Source organism: Orbicella franksi, chromosome 14 (genome assembly GCF_964199315.1).
Source record: "Orbicella franksi chromosome 14, jaOrbFran1.1, whole genome shotgun sequence".
In the NCBI taxonomy this organism is placed as follows: domain Eukaryota; kingdom Metazoa; phylum Cnidaria; class Anthozoa; order Scleractinia; family Merulinidae; genus Orbicella; species Orbicella franksi.
The window spans coordinates 2,198,019-2,222,808 of NC_138158.1; the positions used below are offsets into that span (position 1 = coordinate 2,198,019).

Here is a 24,790-nt window from a genome sequence, read left to right on the forward strand (position 1 = left end):
CAGTGTACCAACCACATCAAAATATTTATTATATATGTATAGATATATATTCAGGGGGTTTGATCATTAGAAATTATCTCATGGCTGGCAAAATTACATAAATTTACAAAACTTTTTTTTTTGTGTGGGTAGATGTGTAACAGGGATATAAACTCTATCTTTGTAGAGCCAAAGCGTTCAAAGCATTGCTTGAACTACACAGTTTCAAGACAGATAAAATGAAGTGCAGAAACAGGGAAAACCGAGGGATAATTAAATTTCCTTAGATCAATTATTCTTAATTTTAAGGAAGGTTTTTTGAAAGTTGTCAATGGAAAGAGCCAAGATCCAATACTCTGTACACACAAACACTGCGTTGTTTTTCAGTGGTACGCTGTTTATCTGATCCAGGAGCATATCCAGGAGCTACCAGGGTGGTGCTTAATCAAGGCAGGCTTCTTCGAGTAACAACAGTAAACAACCAAGATTCTGCACATGCACAAGCTGATTTGGATCTCGACTCACTGAAACAGTTCTTTAGCATTATTTGTCTGTTGGTATGAACCATATATTTCACTTTTGCAACAGCGGTTATTTCAATGAATGCTCCATTCCCACCCTTCCCACATCCAAGAAGAAACAAACCAGATTATTAAAAAAAAAAGCAAATTCATGTAATACCACATTACATGAAGATCAAAAAGACTCTAAATGAAAGGTTCTAAACAGACAAATAATATTGAGACCCTAAATGTAGAATTATAATTTAAATATAATTACACATCTGAATGTGAAGCCATACCATCACCAGGATGGGCTTATGAAAAACTATATAACTAGTTACATAATATTATATATACTTCTCAATTTGATAACCTAGGACAAGAATTGTTACCCAGTCAGCAAAGGTTCTTTCTTTATTTCAAGAGACTGACAGGAGTGATGTGCTTCTCCAAACGCTCTCTCTTCTATGGTTATTGGATAATTGGTGACAGATGAGGAAAAACTTCTGCTCACAAGGTATCAGTCAATCCAATATTTGAAGAGCATATAAATAAATGAGAAACCAAACTTTGTGACAGTTTCGTGCAACTGAATTGACCTTTGCTGACAGGATATCCATGGAAATGCTAGCAATTGCTCACTTCTACTTCATTTCTGAAGGATCCCTGATGAAACAAAAAAGAAAAAACAACATGAGGCTACTCAGAACTACTCAGATATAAACAATATCAAACGATACAAAGGATATCAAAGTATGAGCAACTATTATTTCTTGTCAAGCTCTGTTTTAGGGCAAGATGAAGAGAAAAAAAAAAAAAAATCAAATCTCACAATATACTTGGAGCTACCTGTTGAGCACTTACTGAAGGTAACAAATTGTCTTTTTTTCTAATTTTGCCAGTTAAAGTCTACTTCCATCAACAATCAATATTCTTCCACAAACAAACCAATTCTCCTTTTAAAAAATAGGTCAGCAGTAAAACTCACAATAGCCCACTTGCCGAGTTAAACAAGACCCCTGAATAAAAACACTGAAGATGAATCTGTACAGTGCTGGCTCAAACTGAAATAAAGTATTTACAAATACCAAAGAAAATGTGAACTGTCATCTTTGAACTCTAAGCTTTGTTCCAACCTTCATGCGTGCTCCTGCATGTATTTGTGAATATTAAATTTTAGTTTGGCGTGTTCGAGGTGTCTATGAAGAGTATTTAGATAAAGTTTTGAAGGACTAGTTGATTTATACTAAAACAATTAGATTGTTCACTCTCGATTTCTATGCGTGGTAGTTGACTTGGGCTGCGCCCTTGTCAACTATCACGCAAAAGAAATCTTGAGCTCATAATCTAATTGTTTAATAGAAACACAAGTGGAAGTTTGGGAGAATGAGAAATGCTGTGGGAAAAGTAGCCGCAGGCGAGTGTTTCCATAGCTTTTTTGAGTTCTCCCAAACTTTTATAGTGTTTAATAACTCAATAGAAACACAGAGAACATGCTTTCTATTTATTTTAGAAAACACCGCGACCAAAAAAGGAAAACAACTTGTTAACTCTGATTATCAAAATGTAAAAATTCACCATCTTTATTAATTTATGTAAATTCTCTTTGCTCGCGCCATCATTACGTCAACAGCTCATGTTAGTTCTGTGTTTCTATTGAGTTATAGATGCACCATTTTTAACCAATCAGCGCCCATTTTCTTAGGACTGTTTTCTAAAGACAAACAATAACTTCTCACCAATAATGACTGACACTTTCCATGTGAATGTCCAAAGTGTATACTAATTCTATCCAGTGAGCTAGTAGATTCCGTTGTTTTCTTATACACAGGGTTATCAAAGTTCATTGATCTACGACTGCTGCAAATTGAAGAAAGAGTAATTATTTATGTGAAGGGGAACATTTTTGTGGGCACACTTGTAAAATCAACAATAAAATCAATCCAAAACCTTGGAAGCAGCAGGGCTTTGCTAGGACTTTACCATGTCAGACATTCATCATGCACAGAAAATGATGACACCAACTTTGCCAAACAAGATCTCAAAAGAAAACTAAATGTTCTACAATCACTTACTTTCTTTGTATTCTCTTGTATACCAGCCATCCAACAAGAACTCCAATGGCTAAGATGAGTATCACAACTGTTACTGAAATACCTACAGTCACACCTGAAGAATTAGACAGAAAAAAGAGTCAGTATTAAACAACTTGATCATTGTTTTTTTTCCATAATGGCTATTGTGCATGCAGTACATGTAGCCACAAATAAAACTAGCTCACTAAACATACAAAACTATATTTCCCCCCGCAAAACATCAAACACATCTGCAAAAGTGTTTTTTACATGCAGTTGTCTTTAAGCTGCATCAGAATGATAATGGAACAAACTATATTTCAATTACCATAGGGGCTTACCAAATACCCCCTTCCTTCTGCATCTGCTCAAATTCAATTAGACAGCACTTGCATGCTGGAGAGTGAAACCATATGATGAAAAGATATTGGAGTTTGGTGGGACTTGAAGACACCACCTCCAGAATTCATTTCTCTGTTCTTTTACTAACTTACCCACACATATTCATATACAACTACAACTATTGCTACATTCATTCCTCCCAACAGTGTACTTCACTCACCAATATCCTCTTCCTCTTGGCCTTGTCGCCATCCAAGACCATCGCTAGTTGCAGAAGTGGTTGGCGTTGGAGGTACTGGCAAGTTGCGATTTACTCGACAGCGTCTTCCTGTGTAATACTGTGAACATCTGCAAAGAAGTAATAGACCAAGTTAAGCGTTGCTAATCAGACGTACTACACCTTCCCCTTTCAATCAATTCCCCACAAGACTTCTTGAAGATCTGATCGGAAGCATTCTCTGTAGTGAGTTCACATGGCAGTTACTTGTTACTTGTGCTCGTCTTAAACTACCAGGTAACAATAAATTGAGTCTCAATTAGCAGGCAAGAACACTAATTAAAGACGTGTAACTCTCAAAAGAAGATAAGATGGTTACCAGACATCAGAAACAATTCCTGATGTCTTGTTACTGTACTCAAGTTGGATAAATAGAACTTTCTTGAGATAATTATACACGTAAACAGAAGGCAGTAGTGCTAAAAAGCTGTGCAAGAGGGTCCGAAATTAACTTTTTTATGCAGGTGCCAAGTGGCCACTGAAAAATTGTTTTCAATCGCCAAATGAAAAAAATTCGGTCGCCAAAAAGTGGTTCATAAAATTTTTGTTTCATAGTGAAATACGTAAATGTTAAGTTTTTAAAATGTTCTCATCAGACGTGCATGTATAAAGGCATTAAATTAGCATGTAGATTACATTGAAAGGGAGTTTTTGTTAGATAGAGAGCTCTTTTAGTTTGGAGACTTAACAAGAAGCCACTTCCTTTTGACACACTTACCAGTACAAAGCGAATGAAGCCTCAAGAAAACACGCGTGGACAAGCGGCCATATTGCTTGTTCCAGGCCACTTCAGAACAAAATTGTTCATACCAGTCTCCTGATGTTGATATTAACTTCCTTTGTCGAAAATTTACGAAGAAATGAAATTTGGATCATTTGGCGTTCTGATTCTCTTCATTTTAGAGTTACCGGTAGAGTTAGCGCCAGGAAACATGACGGTTCATTGAATATTCAATTGCGAAAGGAAAGCACGTGTTTACACACTGCACCCACGGTATGGCTGTAAGATGAAACTGCTGAAAACATGGCGGTCGCTAAATTTCGATTTCAGTGCGCGGATTACAACGTTTTTGAAAGTCATTTAATGACAATCATACATGTACCTTTATTTTTTTTATCTCAATTATTTTATACTAGGAAAAAACTTTGACAAGACTAGAGGTAAGTTTCTTGTTGAAATCAAACGTGAAATTTGTCGATTTAATTCCTTGAGCCTTGGTTCAAAACATTGCCACGACGCTAAAAGTTAGTCGCCAGTAGGCGACTGGCTTTGAAATTCTGGTCGCCAATGCTAAATTTTCAGTCGCATTGGCGACCAGCTGGTCACAATTTCGGACCCTGTGCAAGCAGGCATAACAAGACTAATACCTCATAGAAAGCCTTTTGTTCTTGAGATACGAAATCCTTGCCATTGTAGTTGGATTTCAAGACACAAAATTAGACTGTTATCAGATAAATACTCTAATTGGATTGCTACAACATTTCTAATTACACACATATATGTGTCTGTACACCTTACTGTCTAGTGTCCACATGTGGTTTAAAAAACACTAGAGGATTATTCTTAGGTCATGCGGCCTTCAACTTGCTTTGTCTTTACCAAAATTGGTTTAATGTTAAGAACTTACATGCATGTGGGTAATTTTTCATTCTCTTTTCCAGGTACACAGGTTCCACCATGAAGGCAAGTATTTTCAGTGCACTTAAAAGCATCTGTAAAGAGGAAGCATAAAGGAAGCAAACTTAATTTACTGGGTTTCATTGCAAAATGATAGGCAGTGAAGTGGCAAATACACGCTTAACAGCTGGACAACAAAGCAAGAGTTAGAACTTCCTGAGAGGAAGTACATTAGGACAGGAAGTTGTAATTATCTGCAGAATAAATGGCTGCCTCATTTATACATATTTTGTTTAAATATGACCCAGAATTATAAATCTAAACACTAAGACATAATTTACTTGTGTTATTCAAAGTTATTTAAAATGTCATGGTACAAGTAAGGGTCCACTGTAAATAACGTGATCAGGGATGCAGCTACGAAAACACTAAGCCGGCTCATTAACAAGCCCAATCGGCTTTGTGGCCTATTGGCAACTCCAAAGTTTACCGAATGTGAAATTTCAGCCATATTCAACTTCCCTTTTTAGCCTGTGAAATTAGCTGGTAGCAGGCTTTTAGTGACATCCTTGTGTGATAATTTTTCAATAGTCGAAAAAAAAAATATTTCAGTTTCAGCTGTCAGTAATTCATCCACACATCAACAGTTTTAAAATTAATATTCGCTCTTTCAGTTTCAGGGCTTTCCTTAGCATACATTATTTTCGGTAAGTATGAGGTCAGAGCTTCCGAGCAATCAAAACAAAAATAATCTAGCAAGCCACTACTTTTAGTGGTGTATAGCTAAAAATAACTGGTAATGAAAACTTTTTCTGGGACTTATTATGGAGTTGTATGAATATTATCATGCGATATTGGTTATTTAGAAGGTTGATAAATTAAGCAGCAAATTAGAACTTGTAATAGAAAAGATGGAAAAAAAAGTTTTGGTCTAGAACAAATCCCATTTGTCTTGAGGGAAATGAATTCACTGCTGTTGAATTCTTTCATGAATTGTCACAAATGTGCATAACAAAACTTGGAAAATTGAACTTTTATTTCACCCAAAAATAGCAAAGAGACAGCAAGAGGCGGCACATTCAGACAATTGGTTACCTTAATAATTAAGGACTTTTAAAAAATGAATGAATCATGAGATCTATTTATCTTAATTTTGTATACCTTTAAGAAAACAATGCTAAGTTGGAGACCTTGCCAAGTCATTGAATACGCTAATCACTGTCTACAATCTTTGCTTCAGTTTCTGATCAAGTAATGAGAATTTCGACTCTGAACATTGAGACGGAATGGCAGTATGAACTGTCCAAAGATATATTAAATACTCCAAACTCCAAATTTACAACAGCTCATAAACAACGCCACTACATAAATGTCTCCCCCACCCCCTGACTTTTTTGAGAGGAGGGAGCAGATGTACACAGGCTACACTTTTTGCAACCCAGAAATTTTGTAGTGTTTGAAAGTCTATATCTCATTCAGTATTCAGTATAGGACCAAAAGATCTAAACACTTTACCCATGAAAAAGTTCCACAAAGTCTCAAAATATTTGGAGTCAACACTTAAGGTGGCTCCCTATAGTTTTACGATCACGTGAGCGCTGAGGAAGTAATCTGCGTGTGCTCAAAGGAAAACTTCAGTGTTTTTCAATATTTTATTACGTCAACATGAGCACAAAAAGTAAAACTGACAGTGAATTTTCTCGCGTTTCCTTTGGTGAAATTCCGTAAAATTTGGCAGATTGCTAGTAAATATTTTACTTTAGTCGGACCTCGTTTTTCAGGGAAATCTATAAGACCAGATATTTTGCAGCGGTAAAAGACATAAATTTGAAAATATCGCAAAAACTGCCTTTACAAACCCTACTTTTTTCACGTTTAAACTTCGCATCCAGCTGGAAGCGATCTGATATAAAAATTTTGGAAGATTTCACTGAAGGAAATTCATGAAAATCACAAATAAAGCTGTAAAAACAGTAAAAAGCACATTTGTTTGGGCATTTATAATTTAAGACTAAATCCCAAAATTTTAACAGAGATGATAGCAAAACACTATTTAAACATTGCTTATTACATGCAATAAGTTTGAGAGGACTACATGTAGGTGTGAAAACGAATGCAAGAACAGCATCCAAAACATAACACTTCCACACGCAATGCCATAAATGATTCCCCTATTGAACCACCTTAAAAGGCATACGCTAATGAAGCTAAATGTAAACAATGGCATTAGCTAGATCCCCTATTAGAAAGAGAAAACAATAATTGTTGAACATGCACTGGCTCTGTTGCTCATTTAAAACCTAAATAAACCCCTAATTTGCAAGAAACACAGGTAATACTGTCTAGTGGGATAGTATGGAGGGAAGGTCAGGTTGTTTGAAAATAAGAGAAACCACAGTGACACAAGTAGCAGAGTTGAAGACGTAACTCTGTCACATTTTAAGACACTTGCTTGTTGTACCTTTTTGTACAAATGTGTACTGAAATGGAGAAAGGCCAGGCATTTTACTCAAATACCTACCACACTTAAAAGAAGAGAAGGAGGCAACGAATGCACACAGAGACAGAATCTTCATCATGGAAACAATGAATGTATATAAACTGTGCTTGCTGAGAATCAATCAACAAACCCAACTGGTACCTGTTGTATTGCAGGTTCTCTGATCATAAAGCAGCTGAACACCAGGGGGACAGTGACAAGAATAGCCATCCTGATAGATCTCAATATCCCTAGGGGCTAACAAACAGATATGGCTGCAGCTGTCAAGCTCTGACGTGGGACTGCATGGATTCTCTCCTGTTGTTGTGTGAGCAAAACAGTAAATAATCAGCATCACAGCTCCATTTGGATTGTCCCTTGAGTTCACAGCTACATTTGTAGCTGTGAACTTGTTATTAAACAAAAATGAGTGAAATGTCACACCACTGACATCAGCACCCAATACAAGGTTTTGCAGCATTTCTGGTTAAAACACATTCTAAGTTGGGTCATACTGTAACTGAGTCCAGTTTGGCACATGAATGAAACAAGGAAAAACTCCGTCCCAAAAAGGAGTAAGACCATGGACCTGATAATTTTATTACACACACAGTTACAAAAAAGGCCAAAACAACTGTAATAGTTTAGTGAACAGGGACAAAATAATGTTGCAGCAAAACAAAATTTGGAAACTTGGGTATGCATGAATAAGCAAATTAAAATTAAAAACATTGTTAGTAGTGAATTCTACCTGTTGGTTGCCTCTGTCGGTGATGAACATGAATGTCCATTGGTGAAAACAAATTCTCTATCACAACAGATCGCTCTTCGCCAGTGAACTTATTCGCCTTGTTGATTGCATTGTGATGCCAGTCTGTCCAGTAAATGTGGCTCTGAAATATTGTCAGGGCAAATGGATGGTTGATATTCTCACTCAGAATGATTCGCCGATTTTTTCCATGTAAATCTGATGACTCAATAGTGTGAAGTTTTGCATCTGCCCACCAGATTCTGTCTATGGTGTAATCTACGGCCAGAGCATTGGGCCAGAGGATGTTTGTGCTGACCAAAACCTGCCTTGTGTTGGTATCACCATTCATTCCACACTTTTCAATCTTGGGAGTTTCACCCCAGTCAGTCCAAAACATATAGCTGCAAAACAGAATTAAAAAAACAGTCTGTAAGGAAGTGCACATGTTTCTTCAACTCAATAAAACAGGGATATGTTTTCCATTGCTTAAATAGTACACTTAGAAATCTTCAGTTAAACAACAACAACAACAACTTTATTTGCACTCAGCTAGAAATTAGAAATTAGATGAAAAAAAATAGTCAAAATAAAAAGAGTACATGGCTGCCCAAAATAACCTTAATGGGCTAATAAGACAGAGCAGCCATCCTTAGTGATTTAAACTAATTATTTATTTGGGTCAAACAAGAAAAGAAAATAAGAAAAAGACATGCAAGAGCAAACACATTCAGTTAGTATACACACTCCTCTTGATAATGGAGGACATGGGTCACAAAACAAGGACCACTTCATACATGCACCTCTGCTCACATCAATGATCTCAGAAAGGTCTGGGGCGAGAGAGAAAGGGAGGGGGGGCTCAAAGCTCTCTGGAATGCACCAACCAACATACCCATCACTTAACTTAGTGCTGAGGAAGACAAACACAAGTAATTAAGGAATCTACCCCTACGCACTGAAAACAGTGTTGTCAACTGAAGATTGCCAGGAACAGATCACTTCAACATACCCAAGAGCAGGATGCACCACAATAGCCCTTGGCTCCTCCAGCCCTGTCGTAATCAGTTCAAGACGATTGGTGCCATTGAAATCAGCCACCTCAATCATGTCTGTGCCGGTGTCTGTCCAGTACAGTTTCTTGTTAACCCAATCAACTGCAATTCCATCTGGAGTATCCAAGTCTATTTTAACCAGAACATCTACTTTGGGGTTCTCCTCCATCTTGGCACGATTGATAGTTTCATTACTGACATCTGTCCAGAATATGTATCCACTTTCAAAGTCGTAATCCAAAGCTATTGCACCTCGCTGTCCTGGTACTAGTTCCGTATAGTCTGAAGAGTCAAACAGGATGCGCCGGATATCTTGACGGTTTGCAAATATCAAATACCCTGGTTCACCTGCAGGAACAAGGATCCAACTCTATGAGTTAACTTACAACAAAATGAATGTCAGCATTCAGCCAACCCCAAATACCAATGCCAATTCCCCCGAAAAAATTTTTTTCCTCTGAATACTAAGCAAACATTCTTCCTTTACTCATCACAATTTGGCCACACTTACTGAATGCAAACTAAATTGAAAAGCAGCATATCACATGGTTGAGATAAATCTGTTCATGTGAAAGAAAAAGACAAACTTGATTGAAATGATTGAATGCCTTCTTGAATAGAGAAACAAGTTTTTTGATTGTTTCCTGACTAGAATGAAAACATCAAACATGACAAAATATATTGTTATACCTCCCAACTCAAATACGTTTTCGATTAGAGGAGAGCGTGCCATGTGTCGTGAGTCAAAACTCACTAACTCCCTAAGGAAACAACAAGTTTGGACTCCCACGTGATCAGGTGGTGCTCCTTGAAACCGAGGCAAATTTGTGAGCCGGCCTACATCAAGAAAACAATTTCTATGCAGTTTTTTTTTTCTATTTTTGAGTTGGGAGGTTTAACAAAACACTTAATGACTGGTCCTGTGGGAAAGAGTGAGTTTTGTTTCCCCTCAACCTCAATGTTCCCCTTGGCTGTCACCTCGGCTTTCGCCTCCAGGAACATTGAGGGTCTCAGAAAAAAAAAAAAACTCAGTTTCCCTTGGGGCCAGTCATTAAGAGCTTATTGACGAATCTCAAACCCTTCACATAGGACACATTGCATGAACACTAAGGCTCTCTAATGTGTCTGGTTTATTACATGCTATCCAAAGGATACTTTGCAATGTCACAAAGAAAGAAACAAAATCATATGTATTTTATGTCGACCATAAAAGTACAATTAAGTTAACTATTAACTAATTGTGATGCATCAAATGAACATCTGCCAACCTATTGCTTTACAGCTGCGTTTGTCTGGTTCCATGAAATAGCCTGCTCGGCAAAAACATTTAAAGCTTCCTTTTGTGTTGAAACACAACTGGCTGCACATTCCAGGGATTTTACACTCATCAACATCTACAAGAACAACAATCAGAGAATATTACCAAGGGTACACAGTCTGAAATATTGATCATTGTGTGACTTCTAGATTACAGGGCTAGAAAAAGGTGCCTTCCAGTTGTCCCGGAGAAGTAGATGCTCCTTCTGGGCAAGTACTTTTTCATTCTAACTTGCCCAATGGGCAAGGGATCAGGCAAGTCGTCTGCCAACTAAGTCATTAGAAGAGCAAACTAAGACTTGCCCAGGGCAAGCAATGCTTGAGAGATACTAGTCCCAAGGGCAAGCTGGAATTCAAGTTTTTTTGAGCCCTGGATGAGTAACTATTTATTAACCTAGAGGGGCTTTACAGGACAATTTGACTTGGTCCTTATCTTTTAATCTATTTCCATTCCTAATTCCCATTGCTTTCAAAACTTATCTGGAACTCCGAGGGACACAGTTACCATGTTAATTTACCACAGTGACCAATCAAACCGGGTACCAATCAAAAGTTGTTTGATGAACATTTGTTTGGCAAACATGTACCTTGACAAACTCTGTGGTCGTCCTTGTCTATTTCAAAGCCTTCACGACAGGAGCAGACATAAGATGTTTTTGTGTCATTGCAGAACTGTTGGCAATGCCCATTGTGATCAATACATTCATCAATTCCTGAAACGAGAGAACCAGTTACATTTAAAAAAGAAACATCGATACAAATTTTCAGTTAACAATGCAAACATTCACTCTATTCTTTCAGCACATAATGGGTTACGTTTTCCGCTTTCCTACATACACAAATCCACTAAGAAAAGAACTAACCGCAAGACATGGGCTCATCCATTTTATTAGCACAGTCATAGCGCTTATCACAAACTTTACTGTACGGAACACATTGGCGTGAATCTCCACATCGGTATTCGTCATCTTTACAAATTTTTGTGGGTTCAGCTACAATAACAGAAAACATACATGAACTGCTACTTATAGTACTCAAAACAAAATTATTGAATCCACTTTCATGTTTGAGATTGTCATCAACATCTTTCAATGACATTTCAAAAAAAAAAAATCAATTTTGTGGTACATCAAGACATCATTTCCTTACTTTCCCTAGCTGTCACCTTGAGAAAGTGTCGATATTTCAAGGGGAATTAACTTTTCACAAGGTTCTACAAAATGTTTTAGTATGTACATGTAATGATAGTTGAAAATTCTGACCAAACCTCCTTAAAAACTAACCTACAGTTGTACAAGTATCAAAAATAGCTACAATGTACAAAACCTCGTCAAATAAACAAACCATGCAGACTACCTACAGGTAAATATCACGCAAATAACATTGAAAAGCAAGAATTATAAACCATCAGGTTAATTAATCAACTTACGACAATCCCGTTCATCAGAGTTATCCAAACAGTCATTGTTTCCATTGCACTTCAAATATAAATAGATACACCTTCCATTGGTGCAACTAAAGTCACTGGTACCACAGGAGGTAAGATCTGTAAAGCAGCAAATGGAACACAATCAGAAGATAAAACATACAAGCTGATGCAACAGTAAAGAGAGTAAAGCCCATACAGCTGAGCTTATCTCCAGTTTTTGTAGCACAAAGTGGCTAGCAGTATTTCTACTCCCCTCTTGATGGGACGCAAGGTTACCCTAAGCATTAAGTTTTCCAGTACACATTTATACACCTGGGTGGAGAGAGGCACTGTGGGAGTAAGTCTCTTGACTCCTCAAAGTGGTGAGATAGGAAACAATATCAATATCACTTTGAGGCTTTCAATCATGTTATGCAAATAAGTCAGAGGGGAACAAAGTAATTATATGTCTCATCTGCACTTCACTAAACTTGGCTACTACACAGCACAGTCCTTTATCTGGCATGAAACCTTGGAATCTTTCACACACAAAAAGAGTAAAAACAAAACTAGAACTGCTTCTCATTACACCTGAAGCACTCAACACTTACTGCATCCTCTCTCATCTGAGCCATCTTTGCAATCATTTTCTCCATCGCACTTCCAACTATGATGGATACAACCGCCATCGTCACATTGAAACTCAGCATGCTTACATCTGGTAACGCCATTCGAGCAGCCCATCTCATCAGAATTATCTTGGCAGTCATTGTCACCATCACAATGCCAGGCCTTCCTTATACACCGTCCATTATTACAGGTAAACTCTGTTGGGCTGCAAGTTTTGTTAGCTGCAAATGGGAGAGAGTAAAATAAGCTTCCAGAATTTCCTCAGTAATGGCACAGCGAGGCGTGTGGAATGAGAAAGAAAAGAAGATTGGCATGTTACTGTTCTGGTTTCTCAAACAAGTCAGGTAACTAAGACTTTTTCTTTGTCCAACGCATGCATGTATACATGCTTAGGACAACAAAATTTTCTAACTATGTAGCCAGTTTATAGACAGATGTACAAGCTGAAGGAAATTTTAAACATTCTGAAAAAGTGATTAACAGCTGTAACCTGTAACACCCGTTATAATTGCGCATGCTATATAAATTGGCCCTTAACGTTATGGGTGAACTTGCCAACAGTTGATAAAATTCACCCACAATGTAACAAGTTTGATCTGGGTGTAAAGATTCAGACAACAGGTGACTCAAAACTTTATGACAACCCAGATTTAGTCAATGAAAAGAAGTTTTATTGATGACCTTTAAGAAGAAAACTCTAAAAAGTACATTATTATAATAACTATTCGTGAGGAGGAGAAATTGGATCCCACAACAAAACAGGAAAATAATGCTAGTTGATAGCAATCTTCATAAACAGTGCAATCCTGGTTTCTTGAATCCTTGATTCTCAAACTTCCTGATAACTCCAACCAAAAGTTGTTTTCCTACCCTCAGTCCAATACTATATGCGCTCCCGATTTCTAGAACTACCCAATTTTTCAAACCAATATTTTCATTTCTCTTGGAAGTTCACAAAATTGGAATTCAACTGTACATGACTTGATTCCCATAAACCACTTGTGCATAAAAAATTAAACAGCTGTTGTTGGCCGTAAATGACAACTAAAGCGCACAAATAAATAAATAAATAAATAAATAAATAAATAATAATAATAATAATAATAATAATAAAAAACACTTACGACAATGGGTTTCATCAGAGTTATCACCGCAGTCATTGTCAAAATCACAATGCCATGTGTGCGTGATACACTTGCCATTTGCGCAGGTAAACTCATTGGATTTACACGTCTTGTTACCTGAAGAAATTGTTCCTTTTTTTCAGAGAATAGTAGGGTAAAATAAAAGCAAAAACAAAACAACAAATTAATGAAAATTCCAACACCAGACACAGAGAGGACGTTTCCCTAATGTTTTAGTATTTATTACCATAATGTTTGGGGATTAATTTTTATTTAAACGGGTCAATATTTTACAGTATATTGCTGCGTCATTAAAATTAAATAATCAGTTTGGGGAAAAAAGTCACTTGTTTTCTTTTTATAACAATTTCAATTGTAATGCACAGAATACCTTATGGGGAATAATGTTTAAAGTTTACAAGGATGCCCTCTGAGCAAAAGTTCCCTAGCTATTGATTATTCTTGAATGTCATTAAGCGAAACTGCTTTAATCCTGTTTATTCAGAAGAGCAAAGGTTGGTAAACAATAATGGGCTGATATCTTAACTAAAATTCTGACACTGCTAACAAACACTGGGTTTAATTTCAAAATAACTGAACATAATAGTTATAATTATTATTTTTTAAAAAAACAATATTAACATGACAAACACAACAAAGATATTAAGTTAACTTTCAAGGAAAAGAATTACAAATCCATAAGCAACACTAGTTAATTTAAATGTCAAATACTACTTTATGGAAAATAAATCACTAAATACATGTACATGTAACGTCATTGAGAAATGAAAAATGCTGGTTAAATGATACATTAAATCCAATTATTTTACAGTTACATGTATTTATTGCACTGAGGAGGTTATTTTTTGCAATTTTTTTTCAGACTGATTAAATCTGAAATAAAAGCTGCTTTGACCAAATTTATGACATCAGTGGAAATATTTTAGCAAGAATTTTCAAACCAGAAAAATCAAGATTTGTGTTCCTATTTAAGCTCAAGTTTTAGATCATTCATTTAAAATTGTTCATTTTTGTCATCCTCCTCTCGTATGCCTGGTGAACAAGTCATTTCAACACCTTACCACATCCTTGTTCATCACTACCATCCTCACAATCCCTGTCACGATCACACAGCCATCGTTTTGGAACACACTGTCCATTGCCACATGCATGTTCATTGTCTGAACAAGTTCTTTGGGCTAGAAGGAAACAAATGTTAAGCATTATCACAGGTTTCATTAAAGGCCAGGTACCCCGCAAATTGACCACTGTAAGACTTACTTTGCCTGCCTGATTTGATCATCTGAACAAAAGTTATTTGTACATGTACTGAACACATGAATTAAGTCGAAGACATGACAGACAAAATGGAGACAACATGAAACAAGTCAATTTTTAAATCACACAGTGCAAACTTTAAGATACATTGTGACTTGTGAAGCTTTTATATTAAGATCAACTTAACCAAGCCAAATTCTGAGACTTCCACAAATATTTTTAAAAGTACACATGACAAGACCCTTCTGTGATCACAATCAAAAACAAATTTACTAGACACTGTTTTCACATACCACAATTCGGGGGCTCATCAGAATTGTCACCACAATCATTGTCATAATCACAAACCCATCTAAGAGGAATGCAACGATCAACAGTTCTGCACTGGAAATTGCTCGAAAGATCACACTTTGTAACAGCTAAAAATGAAAGCAAACACACAGTTACACTTAAATTGCTTAACTTCCATTTCCATACCCACAGCATTGTCAAACGGCTACATGTAGGAGTTTGACACTCCCTTTGGACTGCTCATAAGTATCAATTCAACCTCCCTAACAGCTTCTCTATAACAACTTGTATTACTGTGTGGAAAGCAGCACTCTAAGAATATAGCCACCTGGTTCTAACATAAAACTGCCAGGATCTGACAAAACTGTTGTGCTGCAGAGGCGGGTACATGGAGCACTTGGCTAATGTTACCATCATCTCTGAGAACTTTGATAGGGGTAAGGTACAACAGTGGTAAACTTGAAAAGCTGACATTTCTACCATTAACCTTTTGACATCACTTTGTCCCTTGAAATGTCAACTTTTCAAAGTTGTTAAAGCACTTAATTCACCCACATCAACCCACTACAGGGTGTATGTGTGAGCGACAGTTGATTAAAGGATTTAATTTCTCAGAAAGTGAATGATGAGCACATCCCATTGGCCACTTCACACCAGAGAGGGGTAACTCAGCCAGAAGAATAATTACTCTTCCACCTTAAGGTAGTATTTTAAGTTTTAGGGTGTAGAACTTGTCTAATTTGAACTGTTCTATTTGTACCTCCTATTTTCACACTAGACAAGACAGAAAACTTGTCCATGGTGAGTTACTGTTGTGCATGTAGTGTGAGACAAACCACTTGCCTGAGCCAGGTTATTCAAATAACATTACAAACTTGTGTAGTCTACCCCCTATAATTTCTTATAATGAAAAACAATTGAAGCAGGTATGCTTAATGCTGTGGAACCCAGTGAAACAACATATAGAAAAGTCTATTTTATGCACTGCCATATTTGCCATGTGCTCTCAGAGTTGAAAGTACTATTTGTGCCGCAGTTGACATTTAGAGGGTTCCTGTGGATTTTTGACAAAAAATGTTGCTGTTTCACCTAATGTCTTACTCCCTTACTCAGTGTGAGGCCTTCATACCCATTCCTTCAAAGACAATCAATGATGTAGTATCATTGCCACAGTACAGGTTTTATATAGAAATAAAAAAAAGCTGACCCTTATTTAGACCTCTCCCTGCTTTTCCGCAAAAAAAAAAAAAAAAGAAAGAAAAAAAAAAGAAAGATGATGTGGACTAGGTTGAACAGAAAGGATAAACCTGAAAATGACTTTGTGGGCCACTCGGACAAGAAAATGACAAATTTACATTTTAAATAGAGCATTCATATCGCCTTGCTACAAACAGTCTGGTCAAGTGACTGACATGTTGTCATTAAATTGGATGAACTTCTTGTTCCTGTCCGCTCCACAGGATAAAAATAGGACTATTTGAAATGGAAATTTGAAAATACAAGTGAAAACTAATGGTATACCAAGAGCAGGTTCCTAGAGTTACATTTGGCTAATGACAAAGCGACACAGAACAAAATTAAAGCACTCTTTTCCATTGTTTGCACTGACATTCTTTTCGTCTGGATCATTAAATGAATGAATGAATTAGAAAGTGTGTTGAAACGTGTCTAGCACACATTACAGAAAGTGGACAGATCTACGACAGAACAGGACCTTTGTACCTACCACCAGCGACTTTCACGTGCACATCACAAATTTATCCCCCGTAAAATAAATACGGTATTGGACAAGTCGCGGGCTATTCGACAGGTAATATAGTTACTGTACGGGACACATCAAACTAAAAGTATAAATGTCCATCAAGAAGATTGAAGCCTCGGAAAAGTTTCCAGCTTTAATTTATAAGTTTGTTAATGGAGACGAATTAAAAACGGAAAACGACGCCTCGAAAACGACTCCGATGTTACCACAACAACTGAATTTGAGCGCAAATATGGCGTGGGAACAAAGATGAGCGGAGACGAAACAGCGCACAAATTCGGTTTGTGAAATAAGCGAGGGCAGCGGGGCTTTGTGTTACGTTCGCACATTTGGCGTGAGAACAAAAAATCCCATTGGGCAAAGAAAAAATTAAACAAGTTGGTTCAACTGTTTACGAATGCTTTTCATTCTCTCAACCAATCGTGTTATGTTTCGCCTAAGCTCCTAGTCATGTATGCAAATCAGCACGACGAACAAAAACAAGCGAAGACTCGGAAACCTGAAAATCACTAAAAATTTCTCAGTTTAATCGCGATTGCTTATGTCCGGCCAAAATTGATCACAAAACCTTTGAGGACAATTGTAGAAGATGAGATGAAAATATAAAAAAATCTCCAGCCCGTAATATGGCTAGCAAAAACACAGACACAACCACAAATAGATGCCTGTACAATCCACGCACCCATAAGCGAGCGGAATGAAGCGTCCATACTATTCACGATCATTCTTGATGTTTTTGCCTGTGTCTCCTCAAATAAACGGCATTTTCGCCAGTACACACCATTAATAAGTTCCAGATTACATTTGTCTCAATCTTGTCCTCTAAAAAAGTATTTTCGAACGATTTTCATTCATCGGGTATTCAGCTTAATGGCGGGCTCTTCACGCAAAACACATCGACACGTAAACCAACATTTGCTGTTCTTTGTTCAACTTCGATTCAAAGCACAAATTTGCCGTGATATCAAATCTATAAAATCTAAGAGACATATCACCACAGATAAAAATAAAAAGAACCACGCGATGGGACAGAAAACAGAGAAAAACACGACCAACAAAACTGCTCCGTCTCGCTCTCCTTCACAACAACAACAAGCGGGTTCTATATTACACATCATCAGGGATCGAAATACTTACGACAGTTTTGCTCATCGGAGTTATCTCCACAGTCATCATCACCATCACATCGCCAATTTTCTGGTATGCATGTGAGATTCGCGCAGACAAACTGATCTTCACCGCAACGAAACGCTGAAATAAAAGGATGGTCGTTAGTACACGGTAATATGAGGGTTCTTACAAGCTTAGTACGCTTATAGCAGAGATTCAACACGGTTTGAAGCTTGTCGAGTCGTTCAAAACAACGAAAATACTTTTCAAGACCTATTGTCTTAGTCTTTATGTTTAATAAGGAAATACAACAAGGCGATTTTCTCATGTTTTGAAACCAAAACACGATTAGCCAGACGATGTCGACAAGATTGTCGCACGCATGTTGTCGAACTGAATCACTTTCCAGCCTATCCCGGAAGATTTTGTACAAAAATTGTGAATTAAACGCAGGAAAGTAGGGGATAGTACATTGTTGGTATGGGGAATAGAGATCGAGATCGTTGTCAACATTACATTTTACGACAACGAAAATCACAACACAACGTAACTAGCACACTACGCAGCTGAAAGAGATGCGCTTACCTATTGTTTGAAAAAAATCCAAAGCGGCCAGCAGACAGATCAAAATCCCAAACAAAGCCCCTCTGAATCTTGCCATATCCAAGATTCCCTTGAGGAAGATATATTCTAAAGGCGAAGAAACAGAATTAACCACATTTAACTACTATTTCCGCACAATAACACAAGAACTCCATCCAAGAATCTGACGTTTGTGTTGTTGTCACACATACCAACCTGTTGGCGGGAAAAATGCCAAAGCCGACGACTGAATTCCAAATAAGGTAAAGTTTGAGTCATGTGATTATAAGTGACCAATCACAACATCGAAAATAAATGGCGGTTTGTCACTGGTATTTCCGGAATAATCTCGTTAATTCCTCGGAGACCGAAGATATGTGAAAACGTGAAAACCAAAGTAAACAATTTTATTGTGATTTGCGCATGACATAAAGTAAGCCAGGTGATATAATATTACTATCTGTTACAACTTTTCTCGAAGTTGGATGACAATTTAGCAAGGATTTTTCGACCCAAAGATCTCCAAGCTTCAACAGGACTCATCTATAAACTCTACTTTTTTTTGTTTTCATGTTTGGAAGTGAACCAGGTGCTAAAAAAGTTCTTCTTTGAAGCTTTAGCTTAAGAATACAATCGTCTCTCCTTGCACCCGGCCTGCTAAATTCTCTCGCAAATGACAGACGGATGTGTATCCACAGGAAGCTCATTCCCGTGATTAAAATGTTGTTGTTCTTTCTTTGGCCAATTTTTTTTTTTAACATCACACATGTCCTGATTTATTTAAAACGAATAATAAAATGGCGAAAATAAATTCTGATAATTGTACGATTAGAAAAATGTATAACCATATTTCCCGAAATATTACATGTAATGACGATCTCTTTCTTTTAGCAGTGTCTTGTGACTCTAACGTCAGCGATATTTACATCAATGATGTTATTTTATTATTAATGAAGAAAAAACCCGAGTCGTCCAATTTTAAAAAATATATATATTCAAATTCCCAGCCCCCTTAAAACGTACATACCAAAGCTGAACTAACTAAGACTTTTGTTTTGAATATAAGAAGGGGATTTCCATCAGAAGAACTAAACAGGTTGTCGTTTTGCACAATGAACTGGCACCCTTGTATAAAAAAGCTAATACGCAGTTTTAAAAAGGGCACAATTTTCACCTTAAGTTCTCTAATTTCTTGTTATGAAATTTAAAATTTATTGTCTCGCCTAGCTAAACCACAAAGTAAACAACCGAAGCCAGAAAATTAATTTTGAACGTTTTCTGTCGCTTGCGTTACTTTTTACCCTGGAGTGATGTCGTTACATTTTTAAAGCACCAATTTAGCCGACAAGGACCTTCTACTCATTATATTAAAACAACCCTCGTCTTTTTTCTCCAAAGCAGTATATTAATAGTTGCACTGAAGTATTTCCCGTCATAGCATTTAAAACATTTCGAGCCAATACAACTCGGTGTCCGTCACGAAGATATTTTCTGCATCGAGGGCAGAGTTTCATCTTCAAACTTAACCAGGAAATTGTAGCACTGATCATATCAAGTCTCCATTGCCTTACTTTTTCCGACTTTTACGACTTTTACGAGAAAATGCTATTAGCAACTTTTTGTTGGTGGTCTTCAAGTTTTGTGCACTTAATGCAAGGAACCCATTTGAGTTTTAATATAGAGGACCGTGCGTTCTGTCACAATTTCTACTTTGTGTTTTGAAATTCAAACAACGTGTTCCAAAATCAGTTTACTGTCTTGAAACGTGTGTGAAACTCAAAAGCAACAGCCAGACCAAGTCAGACACAAAGTGAAAAGAAATTCTTCTCATAAAAGTCGTCATTCAGTGTTACTTTACGAAACTTGATGCCAAGGTTTCTGCTCTGACGATGAAAAACGATAAGAAAAAAATATTTGCGTTGTGAAAAAAAAAAAAAAAAATTATAGGGATAGACAGTAACTTGACATCGAGGTATAACTTCTGAGCATAAGTTTTCATAAAACAAGCTTTCTTGTGATCGCTTGTAATCATTGTAATGCAAGTAATCCTCTTGCTGCAATGAGTTCGCTTATTAAAGTCACTTTCGACTATTCTCATCTGGAGAAAGAAAATTCAGCCACGAATTGTGAAATGGCGTAGCACTTTTCCAAAAAAAAAAGAAAAACGAAAAAAATATTTTTTAAAAGACGTTGAAAATTTTAACTTCGAACAAACGAGAATCAAAGTTCGAGTTCTCCTTCATGAGCGCTTATCCCTGTTGTACCGGCTTGACCGGTTTAACAATGTTGTTTACATGAATATAGAGTGAGTACCGGAAATAGGTATATGCGGTTTTATGTAAATCCCTCCAATTTATTAGCTTTTATTGCAAGGCTCAGTACTTCGACAAACACAACGGAAGAATTCAAAGGTATGTCGTCAATGATAATCGATGTAACATAGCAAATTTCCCTGCCGTGGTCTTTTCGATAAATTTATCCACAACTGAAACATTTTAAATGTTTTTTTTTTTTTACCGCACGCTTTGTGTTAAAGACCTTGAACAAGCCGCAAGGTATGGAAAATTTGGGAAGATGTTGGTGATCAAAAGGAAAAAAAAACCCCGACCTTTCTTTCACACGTTAAGAGAATTTGAAACAAGGATATAAAGATAATGTCACTAATTTCGAGAAAGTTCTTAATCAAATGTTATCAGTTATTTTAAAAGAAAACAATAGGTAAATAAACAACAAAATGATTCAATTCTTATCGATTTCAATAAACAGAAGAAGAAGATCCAGTTTCACAGACTTGGCTGTCCTTGATGGGTGAAAATAAGAATCGATGTCACAGCAGCAGATTGCGTGAACAACAAAAAAAAAGAAATTAAATGGCACAAACTATGATTTGTGTAAATATGTACACTTCCAAAAAATAATAATAAAAAATAAAAGAGAGAACCTGCATAACTATTTAGAAAAATCAGTCGGAAAGAACAAATTATTCTATTTGTACTGGCGTATCAAAGGTGAAACTAGGTAAGTTTGAATTACCTGGACGCTGTTAAATACCTGCTTTTTCACATCACGTGAGAACAATTCATGTTAATGTTGTTTACACAATTCGGGAGCTCTTCCTCAAGCACGTTTATCCAATCGAAAGGAAAAAGACCACCGAAAGTGAAGGAAAGAAGAAGACGAAACCTTCCTCGGTGCTCAATTTACTTCTTTTAAGTACGTGCCTCACTAAAATTACGTCCACATATCAAACATGGCTCAAACAGTTATCAAATCTTCACATCTCTAGACTGTCTCGGACCTCAGATCGAAATAGCTCTTCGTCAGAAAGATAATCAAACTCTGTGTTTAATTAATAAAAGACGTTAAATAAAAGACACGCTAAGGCTCTTGAAGTAGACTGAATTGGTCTGTGCAGCAACACGGTTCTTTGCAAGCGACTTGTGTTCGAATTCGTTACGCTGCACTGAGATGGCTCAAATGAATTCAAGTGGCTTCTAACATTTGCAAAGAACTTCTGAATTGTACACAACGATTTTGCTCAAGACTAAAATAAGTCAGCTATATATAGCCGTCTATACAACTAGAATTGCGTTAACAGTTATTATTAACGAGCAAGATACGTACCTTAGCGGAGATCTGTAGATTTTCGGCAACGTTCTTGGACGAGATGTAACAAGATTTGGAAATCACGTGCGCTCACGAAAGCGCTATAAAAAGAATCTGTCACTTGGAGACTACACCAGATTCAAGATCTAACGCTAAAAACAGCTGAAATCATGGATTTGACGCTGAATTTGCAACAAATACGCCGCTTGATCCACGAAAAACGCGCACAGTTCATAAACATGAAACGTAATATGACATTCTTGGCTTTTCAGGTTCACTTCCCCGGGGGCCGGTATTAGAAGTTTATGACGCAAGCTTCACATGATATGATACTTACGAATATAGAAGGTATTCCGTAAATGACATTTGAGGTCAGAATATTGATAACAAAACCAAGTACACGCCACTCAAGGCTTGCGCCTTACTTGATGGAAAACACGGAATCCTCTAGGGTAGTATGCGACTTCGAATGAGTTGCTCAGAATATGTTTGAGTAGTTTTCAGCATCAGGTTTTTTGAGTTATAGAGTTATGCATGAACAGCATCGAAAACGTGTCAGAACACTTGGATAAAATCGATAAACAGTCTCAAAACGACGAAAAGAAACTTGTGACTTACGCGTTGTTGTTGGTAGTCCTTGTCCAATCCGCAACCCGGAGCGAATGGAAAACGCGAGCGGAACTTGCTATGGCGAGGTTTTCCTCACTTCTGTTAGAGCACAGATGTTCGATCAGTTATTCTACGAGTCTTAACGCATCTTAATTCTGCTAATTCATTGAAAAATCCTCGAGTATTTGCTTCTTTACAACACACGCTCGAGCAAGGACCATGTGCTGATATAAATATGCATGACGCCGTTAATTTGTTTAACAATAGAACATTCAGTCTTATTTGAAATCAACTCACGTCGTTGCATACACGATCAGAGACCAGCCATTGTCAGTCGAGTTCATTTGTCCGAAGCGCTCAAGTGTAGAAAGGATTCTAAAGAATTTCAACGCTCTTCGACCAACAATTCTTTGTGTATCTTTATCAAAACAAAAGGGCTCACCATGGTTTATTCTTTTAAAAGTCTTATCGCCAAGCGATCAGAGCCTCAAGCTTGATTCTACCCAATATTTCGCAATCGGACAGAGAGAGGGTAGTAATAATAAAGCCCTAGCACTTTGTCATTTTTCTTTATCGAAAATTGATCAAACTATTCTTCGAGATAAAAAAATATTAATTGTATATATAAAAAATATCTGAACGACAGTAAAAGAAAACTGTACAATTCGTGTTCTTTATCCGATAGTTTTTAAAACAAATAGAACACACTAAAAATATGGGGATCTACATGGGTGGACTTTCTAAAATAGATTTTTCGGAGTTATGTATTGTTGAACTTTAACGTAAGAAAAATATAAATATTATTTGTAAAAACTTATGTACTCAACAAGAAGGTGTAGGTCTGAAAGCACTTAGTGCCGTTAAATTACCAATATAATACACAAGAATTACTTACGCCTTATTTCGCCAAACTTGAACGTTGTCACTAAATGTGGAACAGTGTTTCTTCTCTGCTGTATGTTTAGGCGGAAACTGTTACATCTAAATCACTGCGGAAGGCGATTCTCGAATTTGAGATCTATCGCCAATTTACAGAGCAGATCGGGGGCAAAAACGGGGGCGTATCTTCAACTCGGTTGAATCGAGAAGTCAGGAGACAGAATTTTAGCCAATACACGGATTTGTTAACTCAGCTGTGTTTAAAATATTCCGTACAATGTGACTAAGATTTAGTAGATTCGTGTTTGGGTTTCGTGCGAGGGAAACAATAACATGAGGGTTTTCCTTGTGTAGGCGCCAATTTGGCGGGCAAATTTTGGAATGTATTTCCTGTCGTTCGCGCATGGCTCGAGGCTGCCCGCAACGGTCAACGGTCTCTTGGAAATAAGTCAATATAGTAATATAACGACATGCTTCTAAAAAAAAGAACCTAGTGATGTTTAAATTAAATCAAGGAGTACTTATTACTATCATCAGAATTTGGGCATAAAGTTGCTTTTCCATGATTTAACATTTCGAAAACTGCACAATTTTGAAAATATAAATCATTGTTGTAGCTCTTTTGTGTTTAATAATTTTATATCATTTTAAATTCTTGGAAGGAAATGCATTTTCCAGTGACATAAATTAGTTTAGAAACTAATTATTTGCATCAAAATTATTTCAGCATTTACCGAAGCCGTTTATGACAGTTAGTTGTACCAAAAAGAGCAAGTGATAATAGCACGGAGGACTACACAGAATTAAAATGCCAAAAAATTCACCTTGAAGCCTGAATTTTGCTACAAAGGAAATTCTCATTATCATGGCAACTATGGAATCTCCACCTGAATTTTGAACAACAACAAACGTTCGGAGCTTTGGACAATTTGGATGCAATTAATTAATAGCTAGTCAGAAATGAAGAGAGTACTTTTGCCAACCTAGCTAGTAAAAATATACTCGTTAAACATTCTGTATTCCACGGGTTTACGGTTAATGACAGGAAGACTTATTAGGCAAACTGGTTTACGCTATTTTTTGGCAGATTCTCATATTGGGGTTTCCTTTCAGCTCCA

At 36.9% G+C, this 24,790-nt stretch overlaps 1 protein-coding gene across 3 annotated transcripts; it reads right to left on the minus strand.

The window, feature by feature from the left end:
• Nucleotides 1–1,154: 1,154 nt before the first annotated feature.
• On the minus strand, nt 1,155–24,152 carry LOC145467908 (low-density lipoprotein receptor-like). Of its 3 annotated transcripts, none has more exons than XM_081451539.1 (18): nt 23,689–24,152; nt 18,582–18,686; nt 18,024–18,137; nt 15,127–15,252; nt 14,638–14,754; nt 13,556–13,687; nt 12,413–12,652; nt 11,823–11,939; nt 11,257–11,385; nt 10,981–11,106; nt 10,345–10,470; nt 9,034–9,424; nt 8,025–8,425; nt 7,436–7,591; nt 4,805–4,889; nt 3,120–3,247; nt 2,558–2,651; nt 1,155–2,342 (listed from the first exon to the last, which is right to left on the minus strand). In XM_081451539.1, exons 2-18 carry the CDS (start codon nt 18,655–18,657, stop codon nt 2,144–2,146), a joined length of 2,757 nt encoding a protein of 918 aa, XP_081307665.1. In that variant the 5' UTR covers nt 18,658–18,686; nt 23,689–24,152; the 3' UTR covers nt 1,155–2,143. The 3 variants fall into 3 exon arrangements, with proteins under 3 accessions (XP_081307665.1, XP_081307664.1, XP_081307663.1); XM_081451538.1 differs by lacking the exon at nt 23,689–24,152 and adding an exon at nt 22,803–23,398; XM_081451537.1 differs by lacking the exon at nt 23,689–24,152 and adding an exon at nt 22,203–22,792.
• Nucleotides 24,153–24,790: the final 638 nt, after the last annotated feature.

Bases quoted from the DNA above. Each gene is read 5' to 3' on its own strand.
- LOC145467908 (XM_081451539.1), bottom strand. From the start codon at position 18,657: ATGGCAAGATTCAGAGGGGCTTTGTTTGGGATTTTGATCTGTCTGCTG. The intron at 12,653-13,555 runs GTAAGTGTTTTT...TCCCATTTGCAG, and splicing joins CTCTGATGAAACCCATTGTC to CTAACAAAACTTGCAGCCCA. The intron at 11,107-11,256 runs GTTAGTTCTTTT...CTCTCGTTTCAG, and splicing joins GGATGAGCCCATGTCTTGCG to GAATTGATGAATGTATTGAT.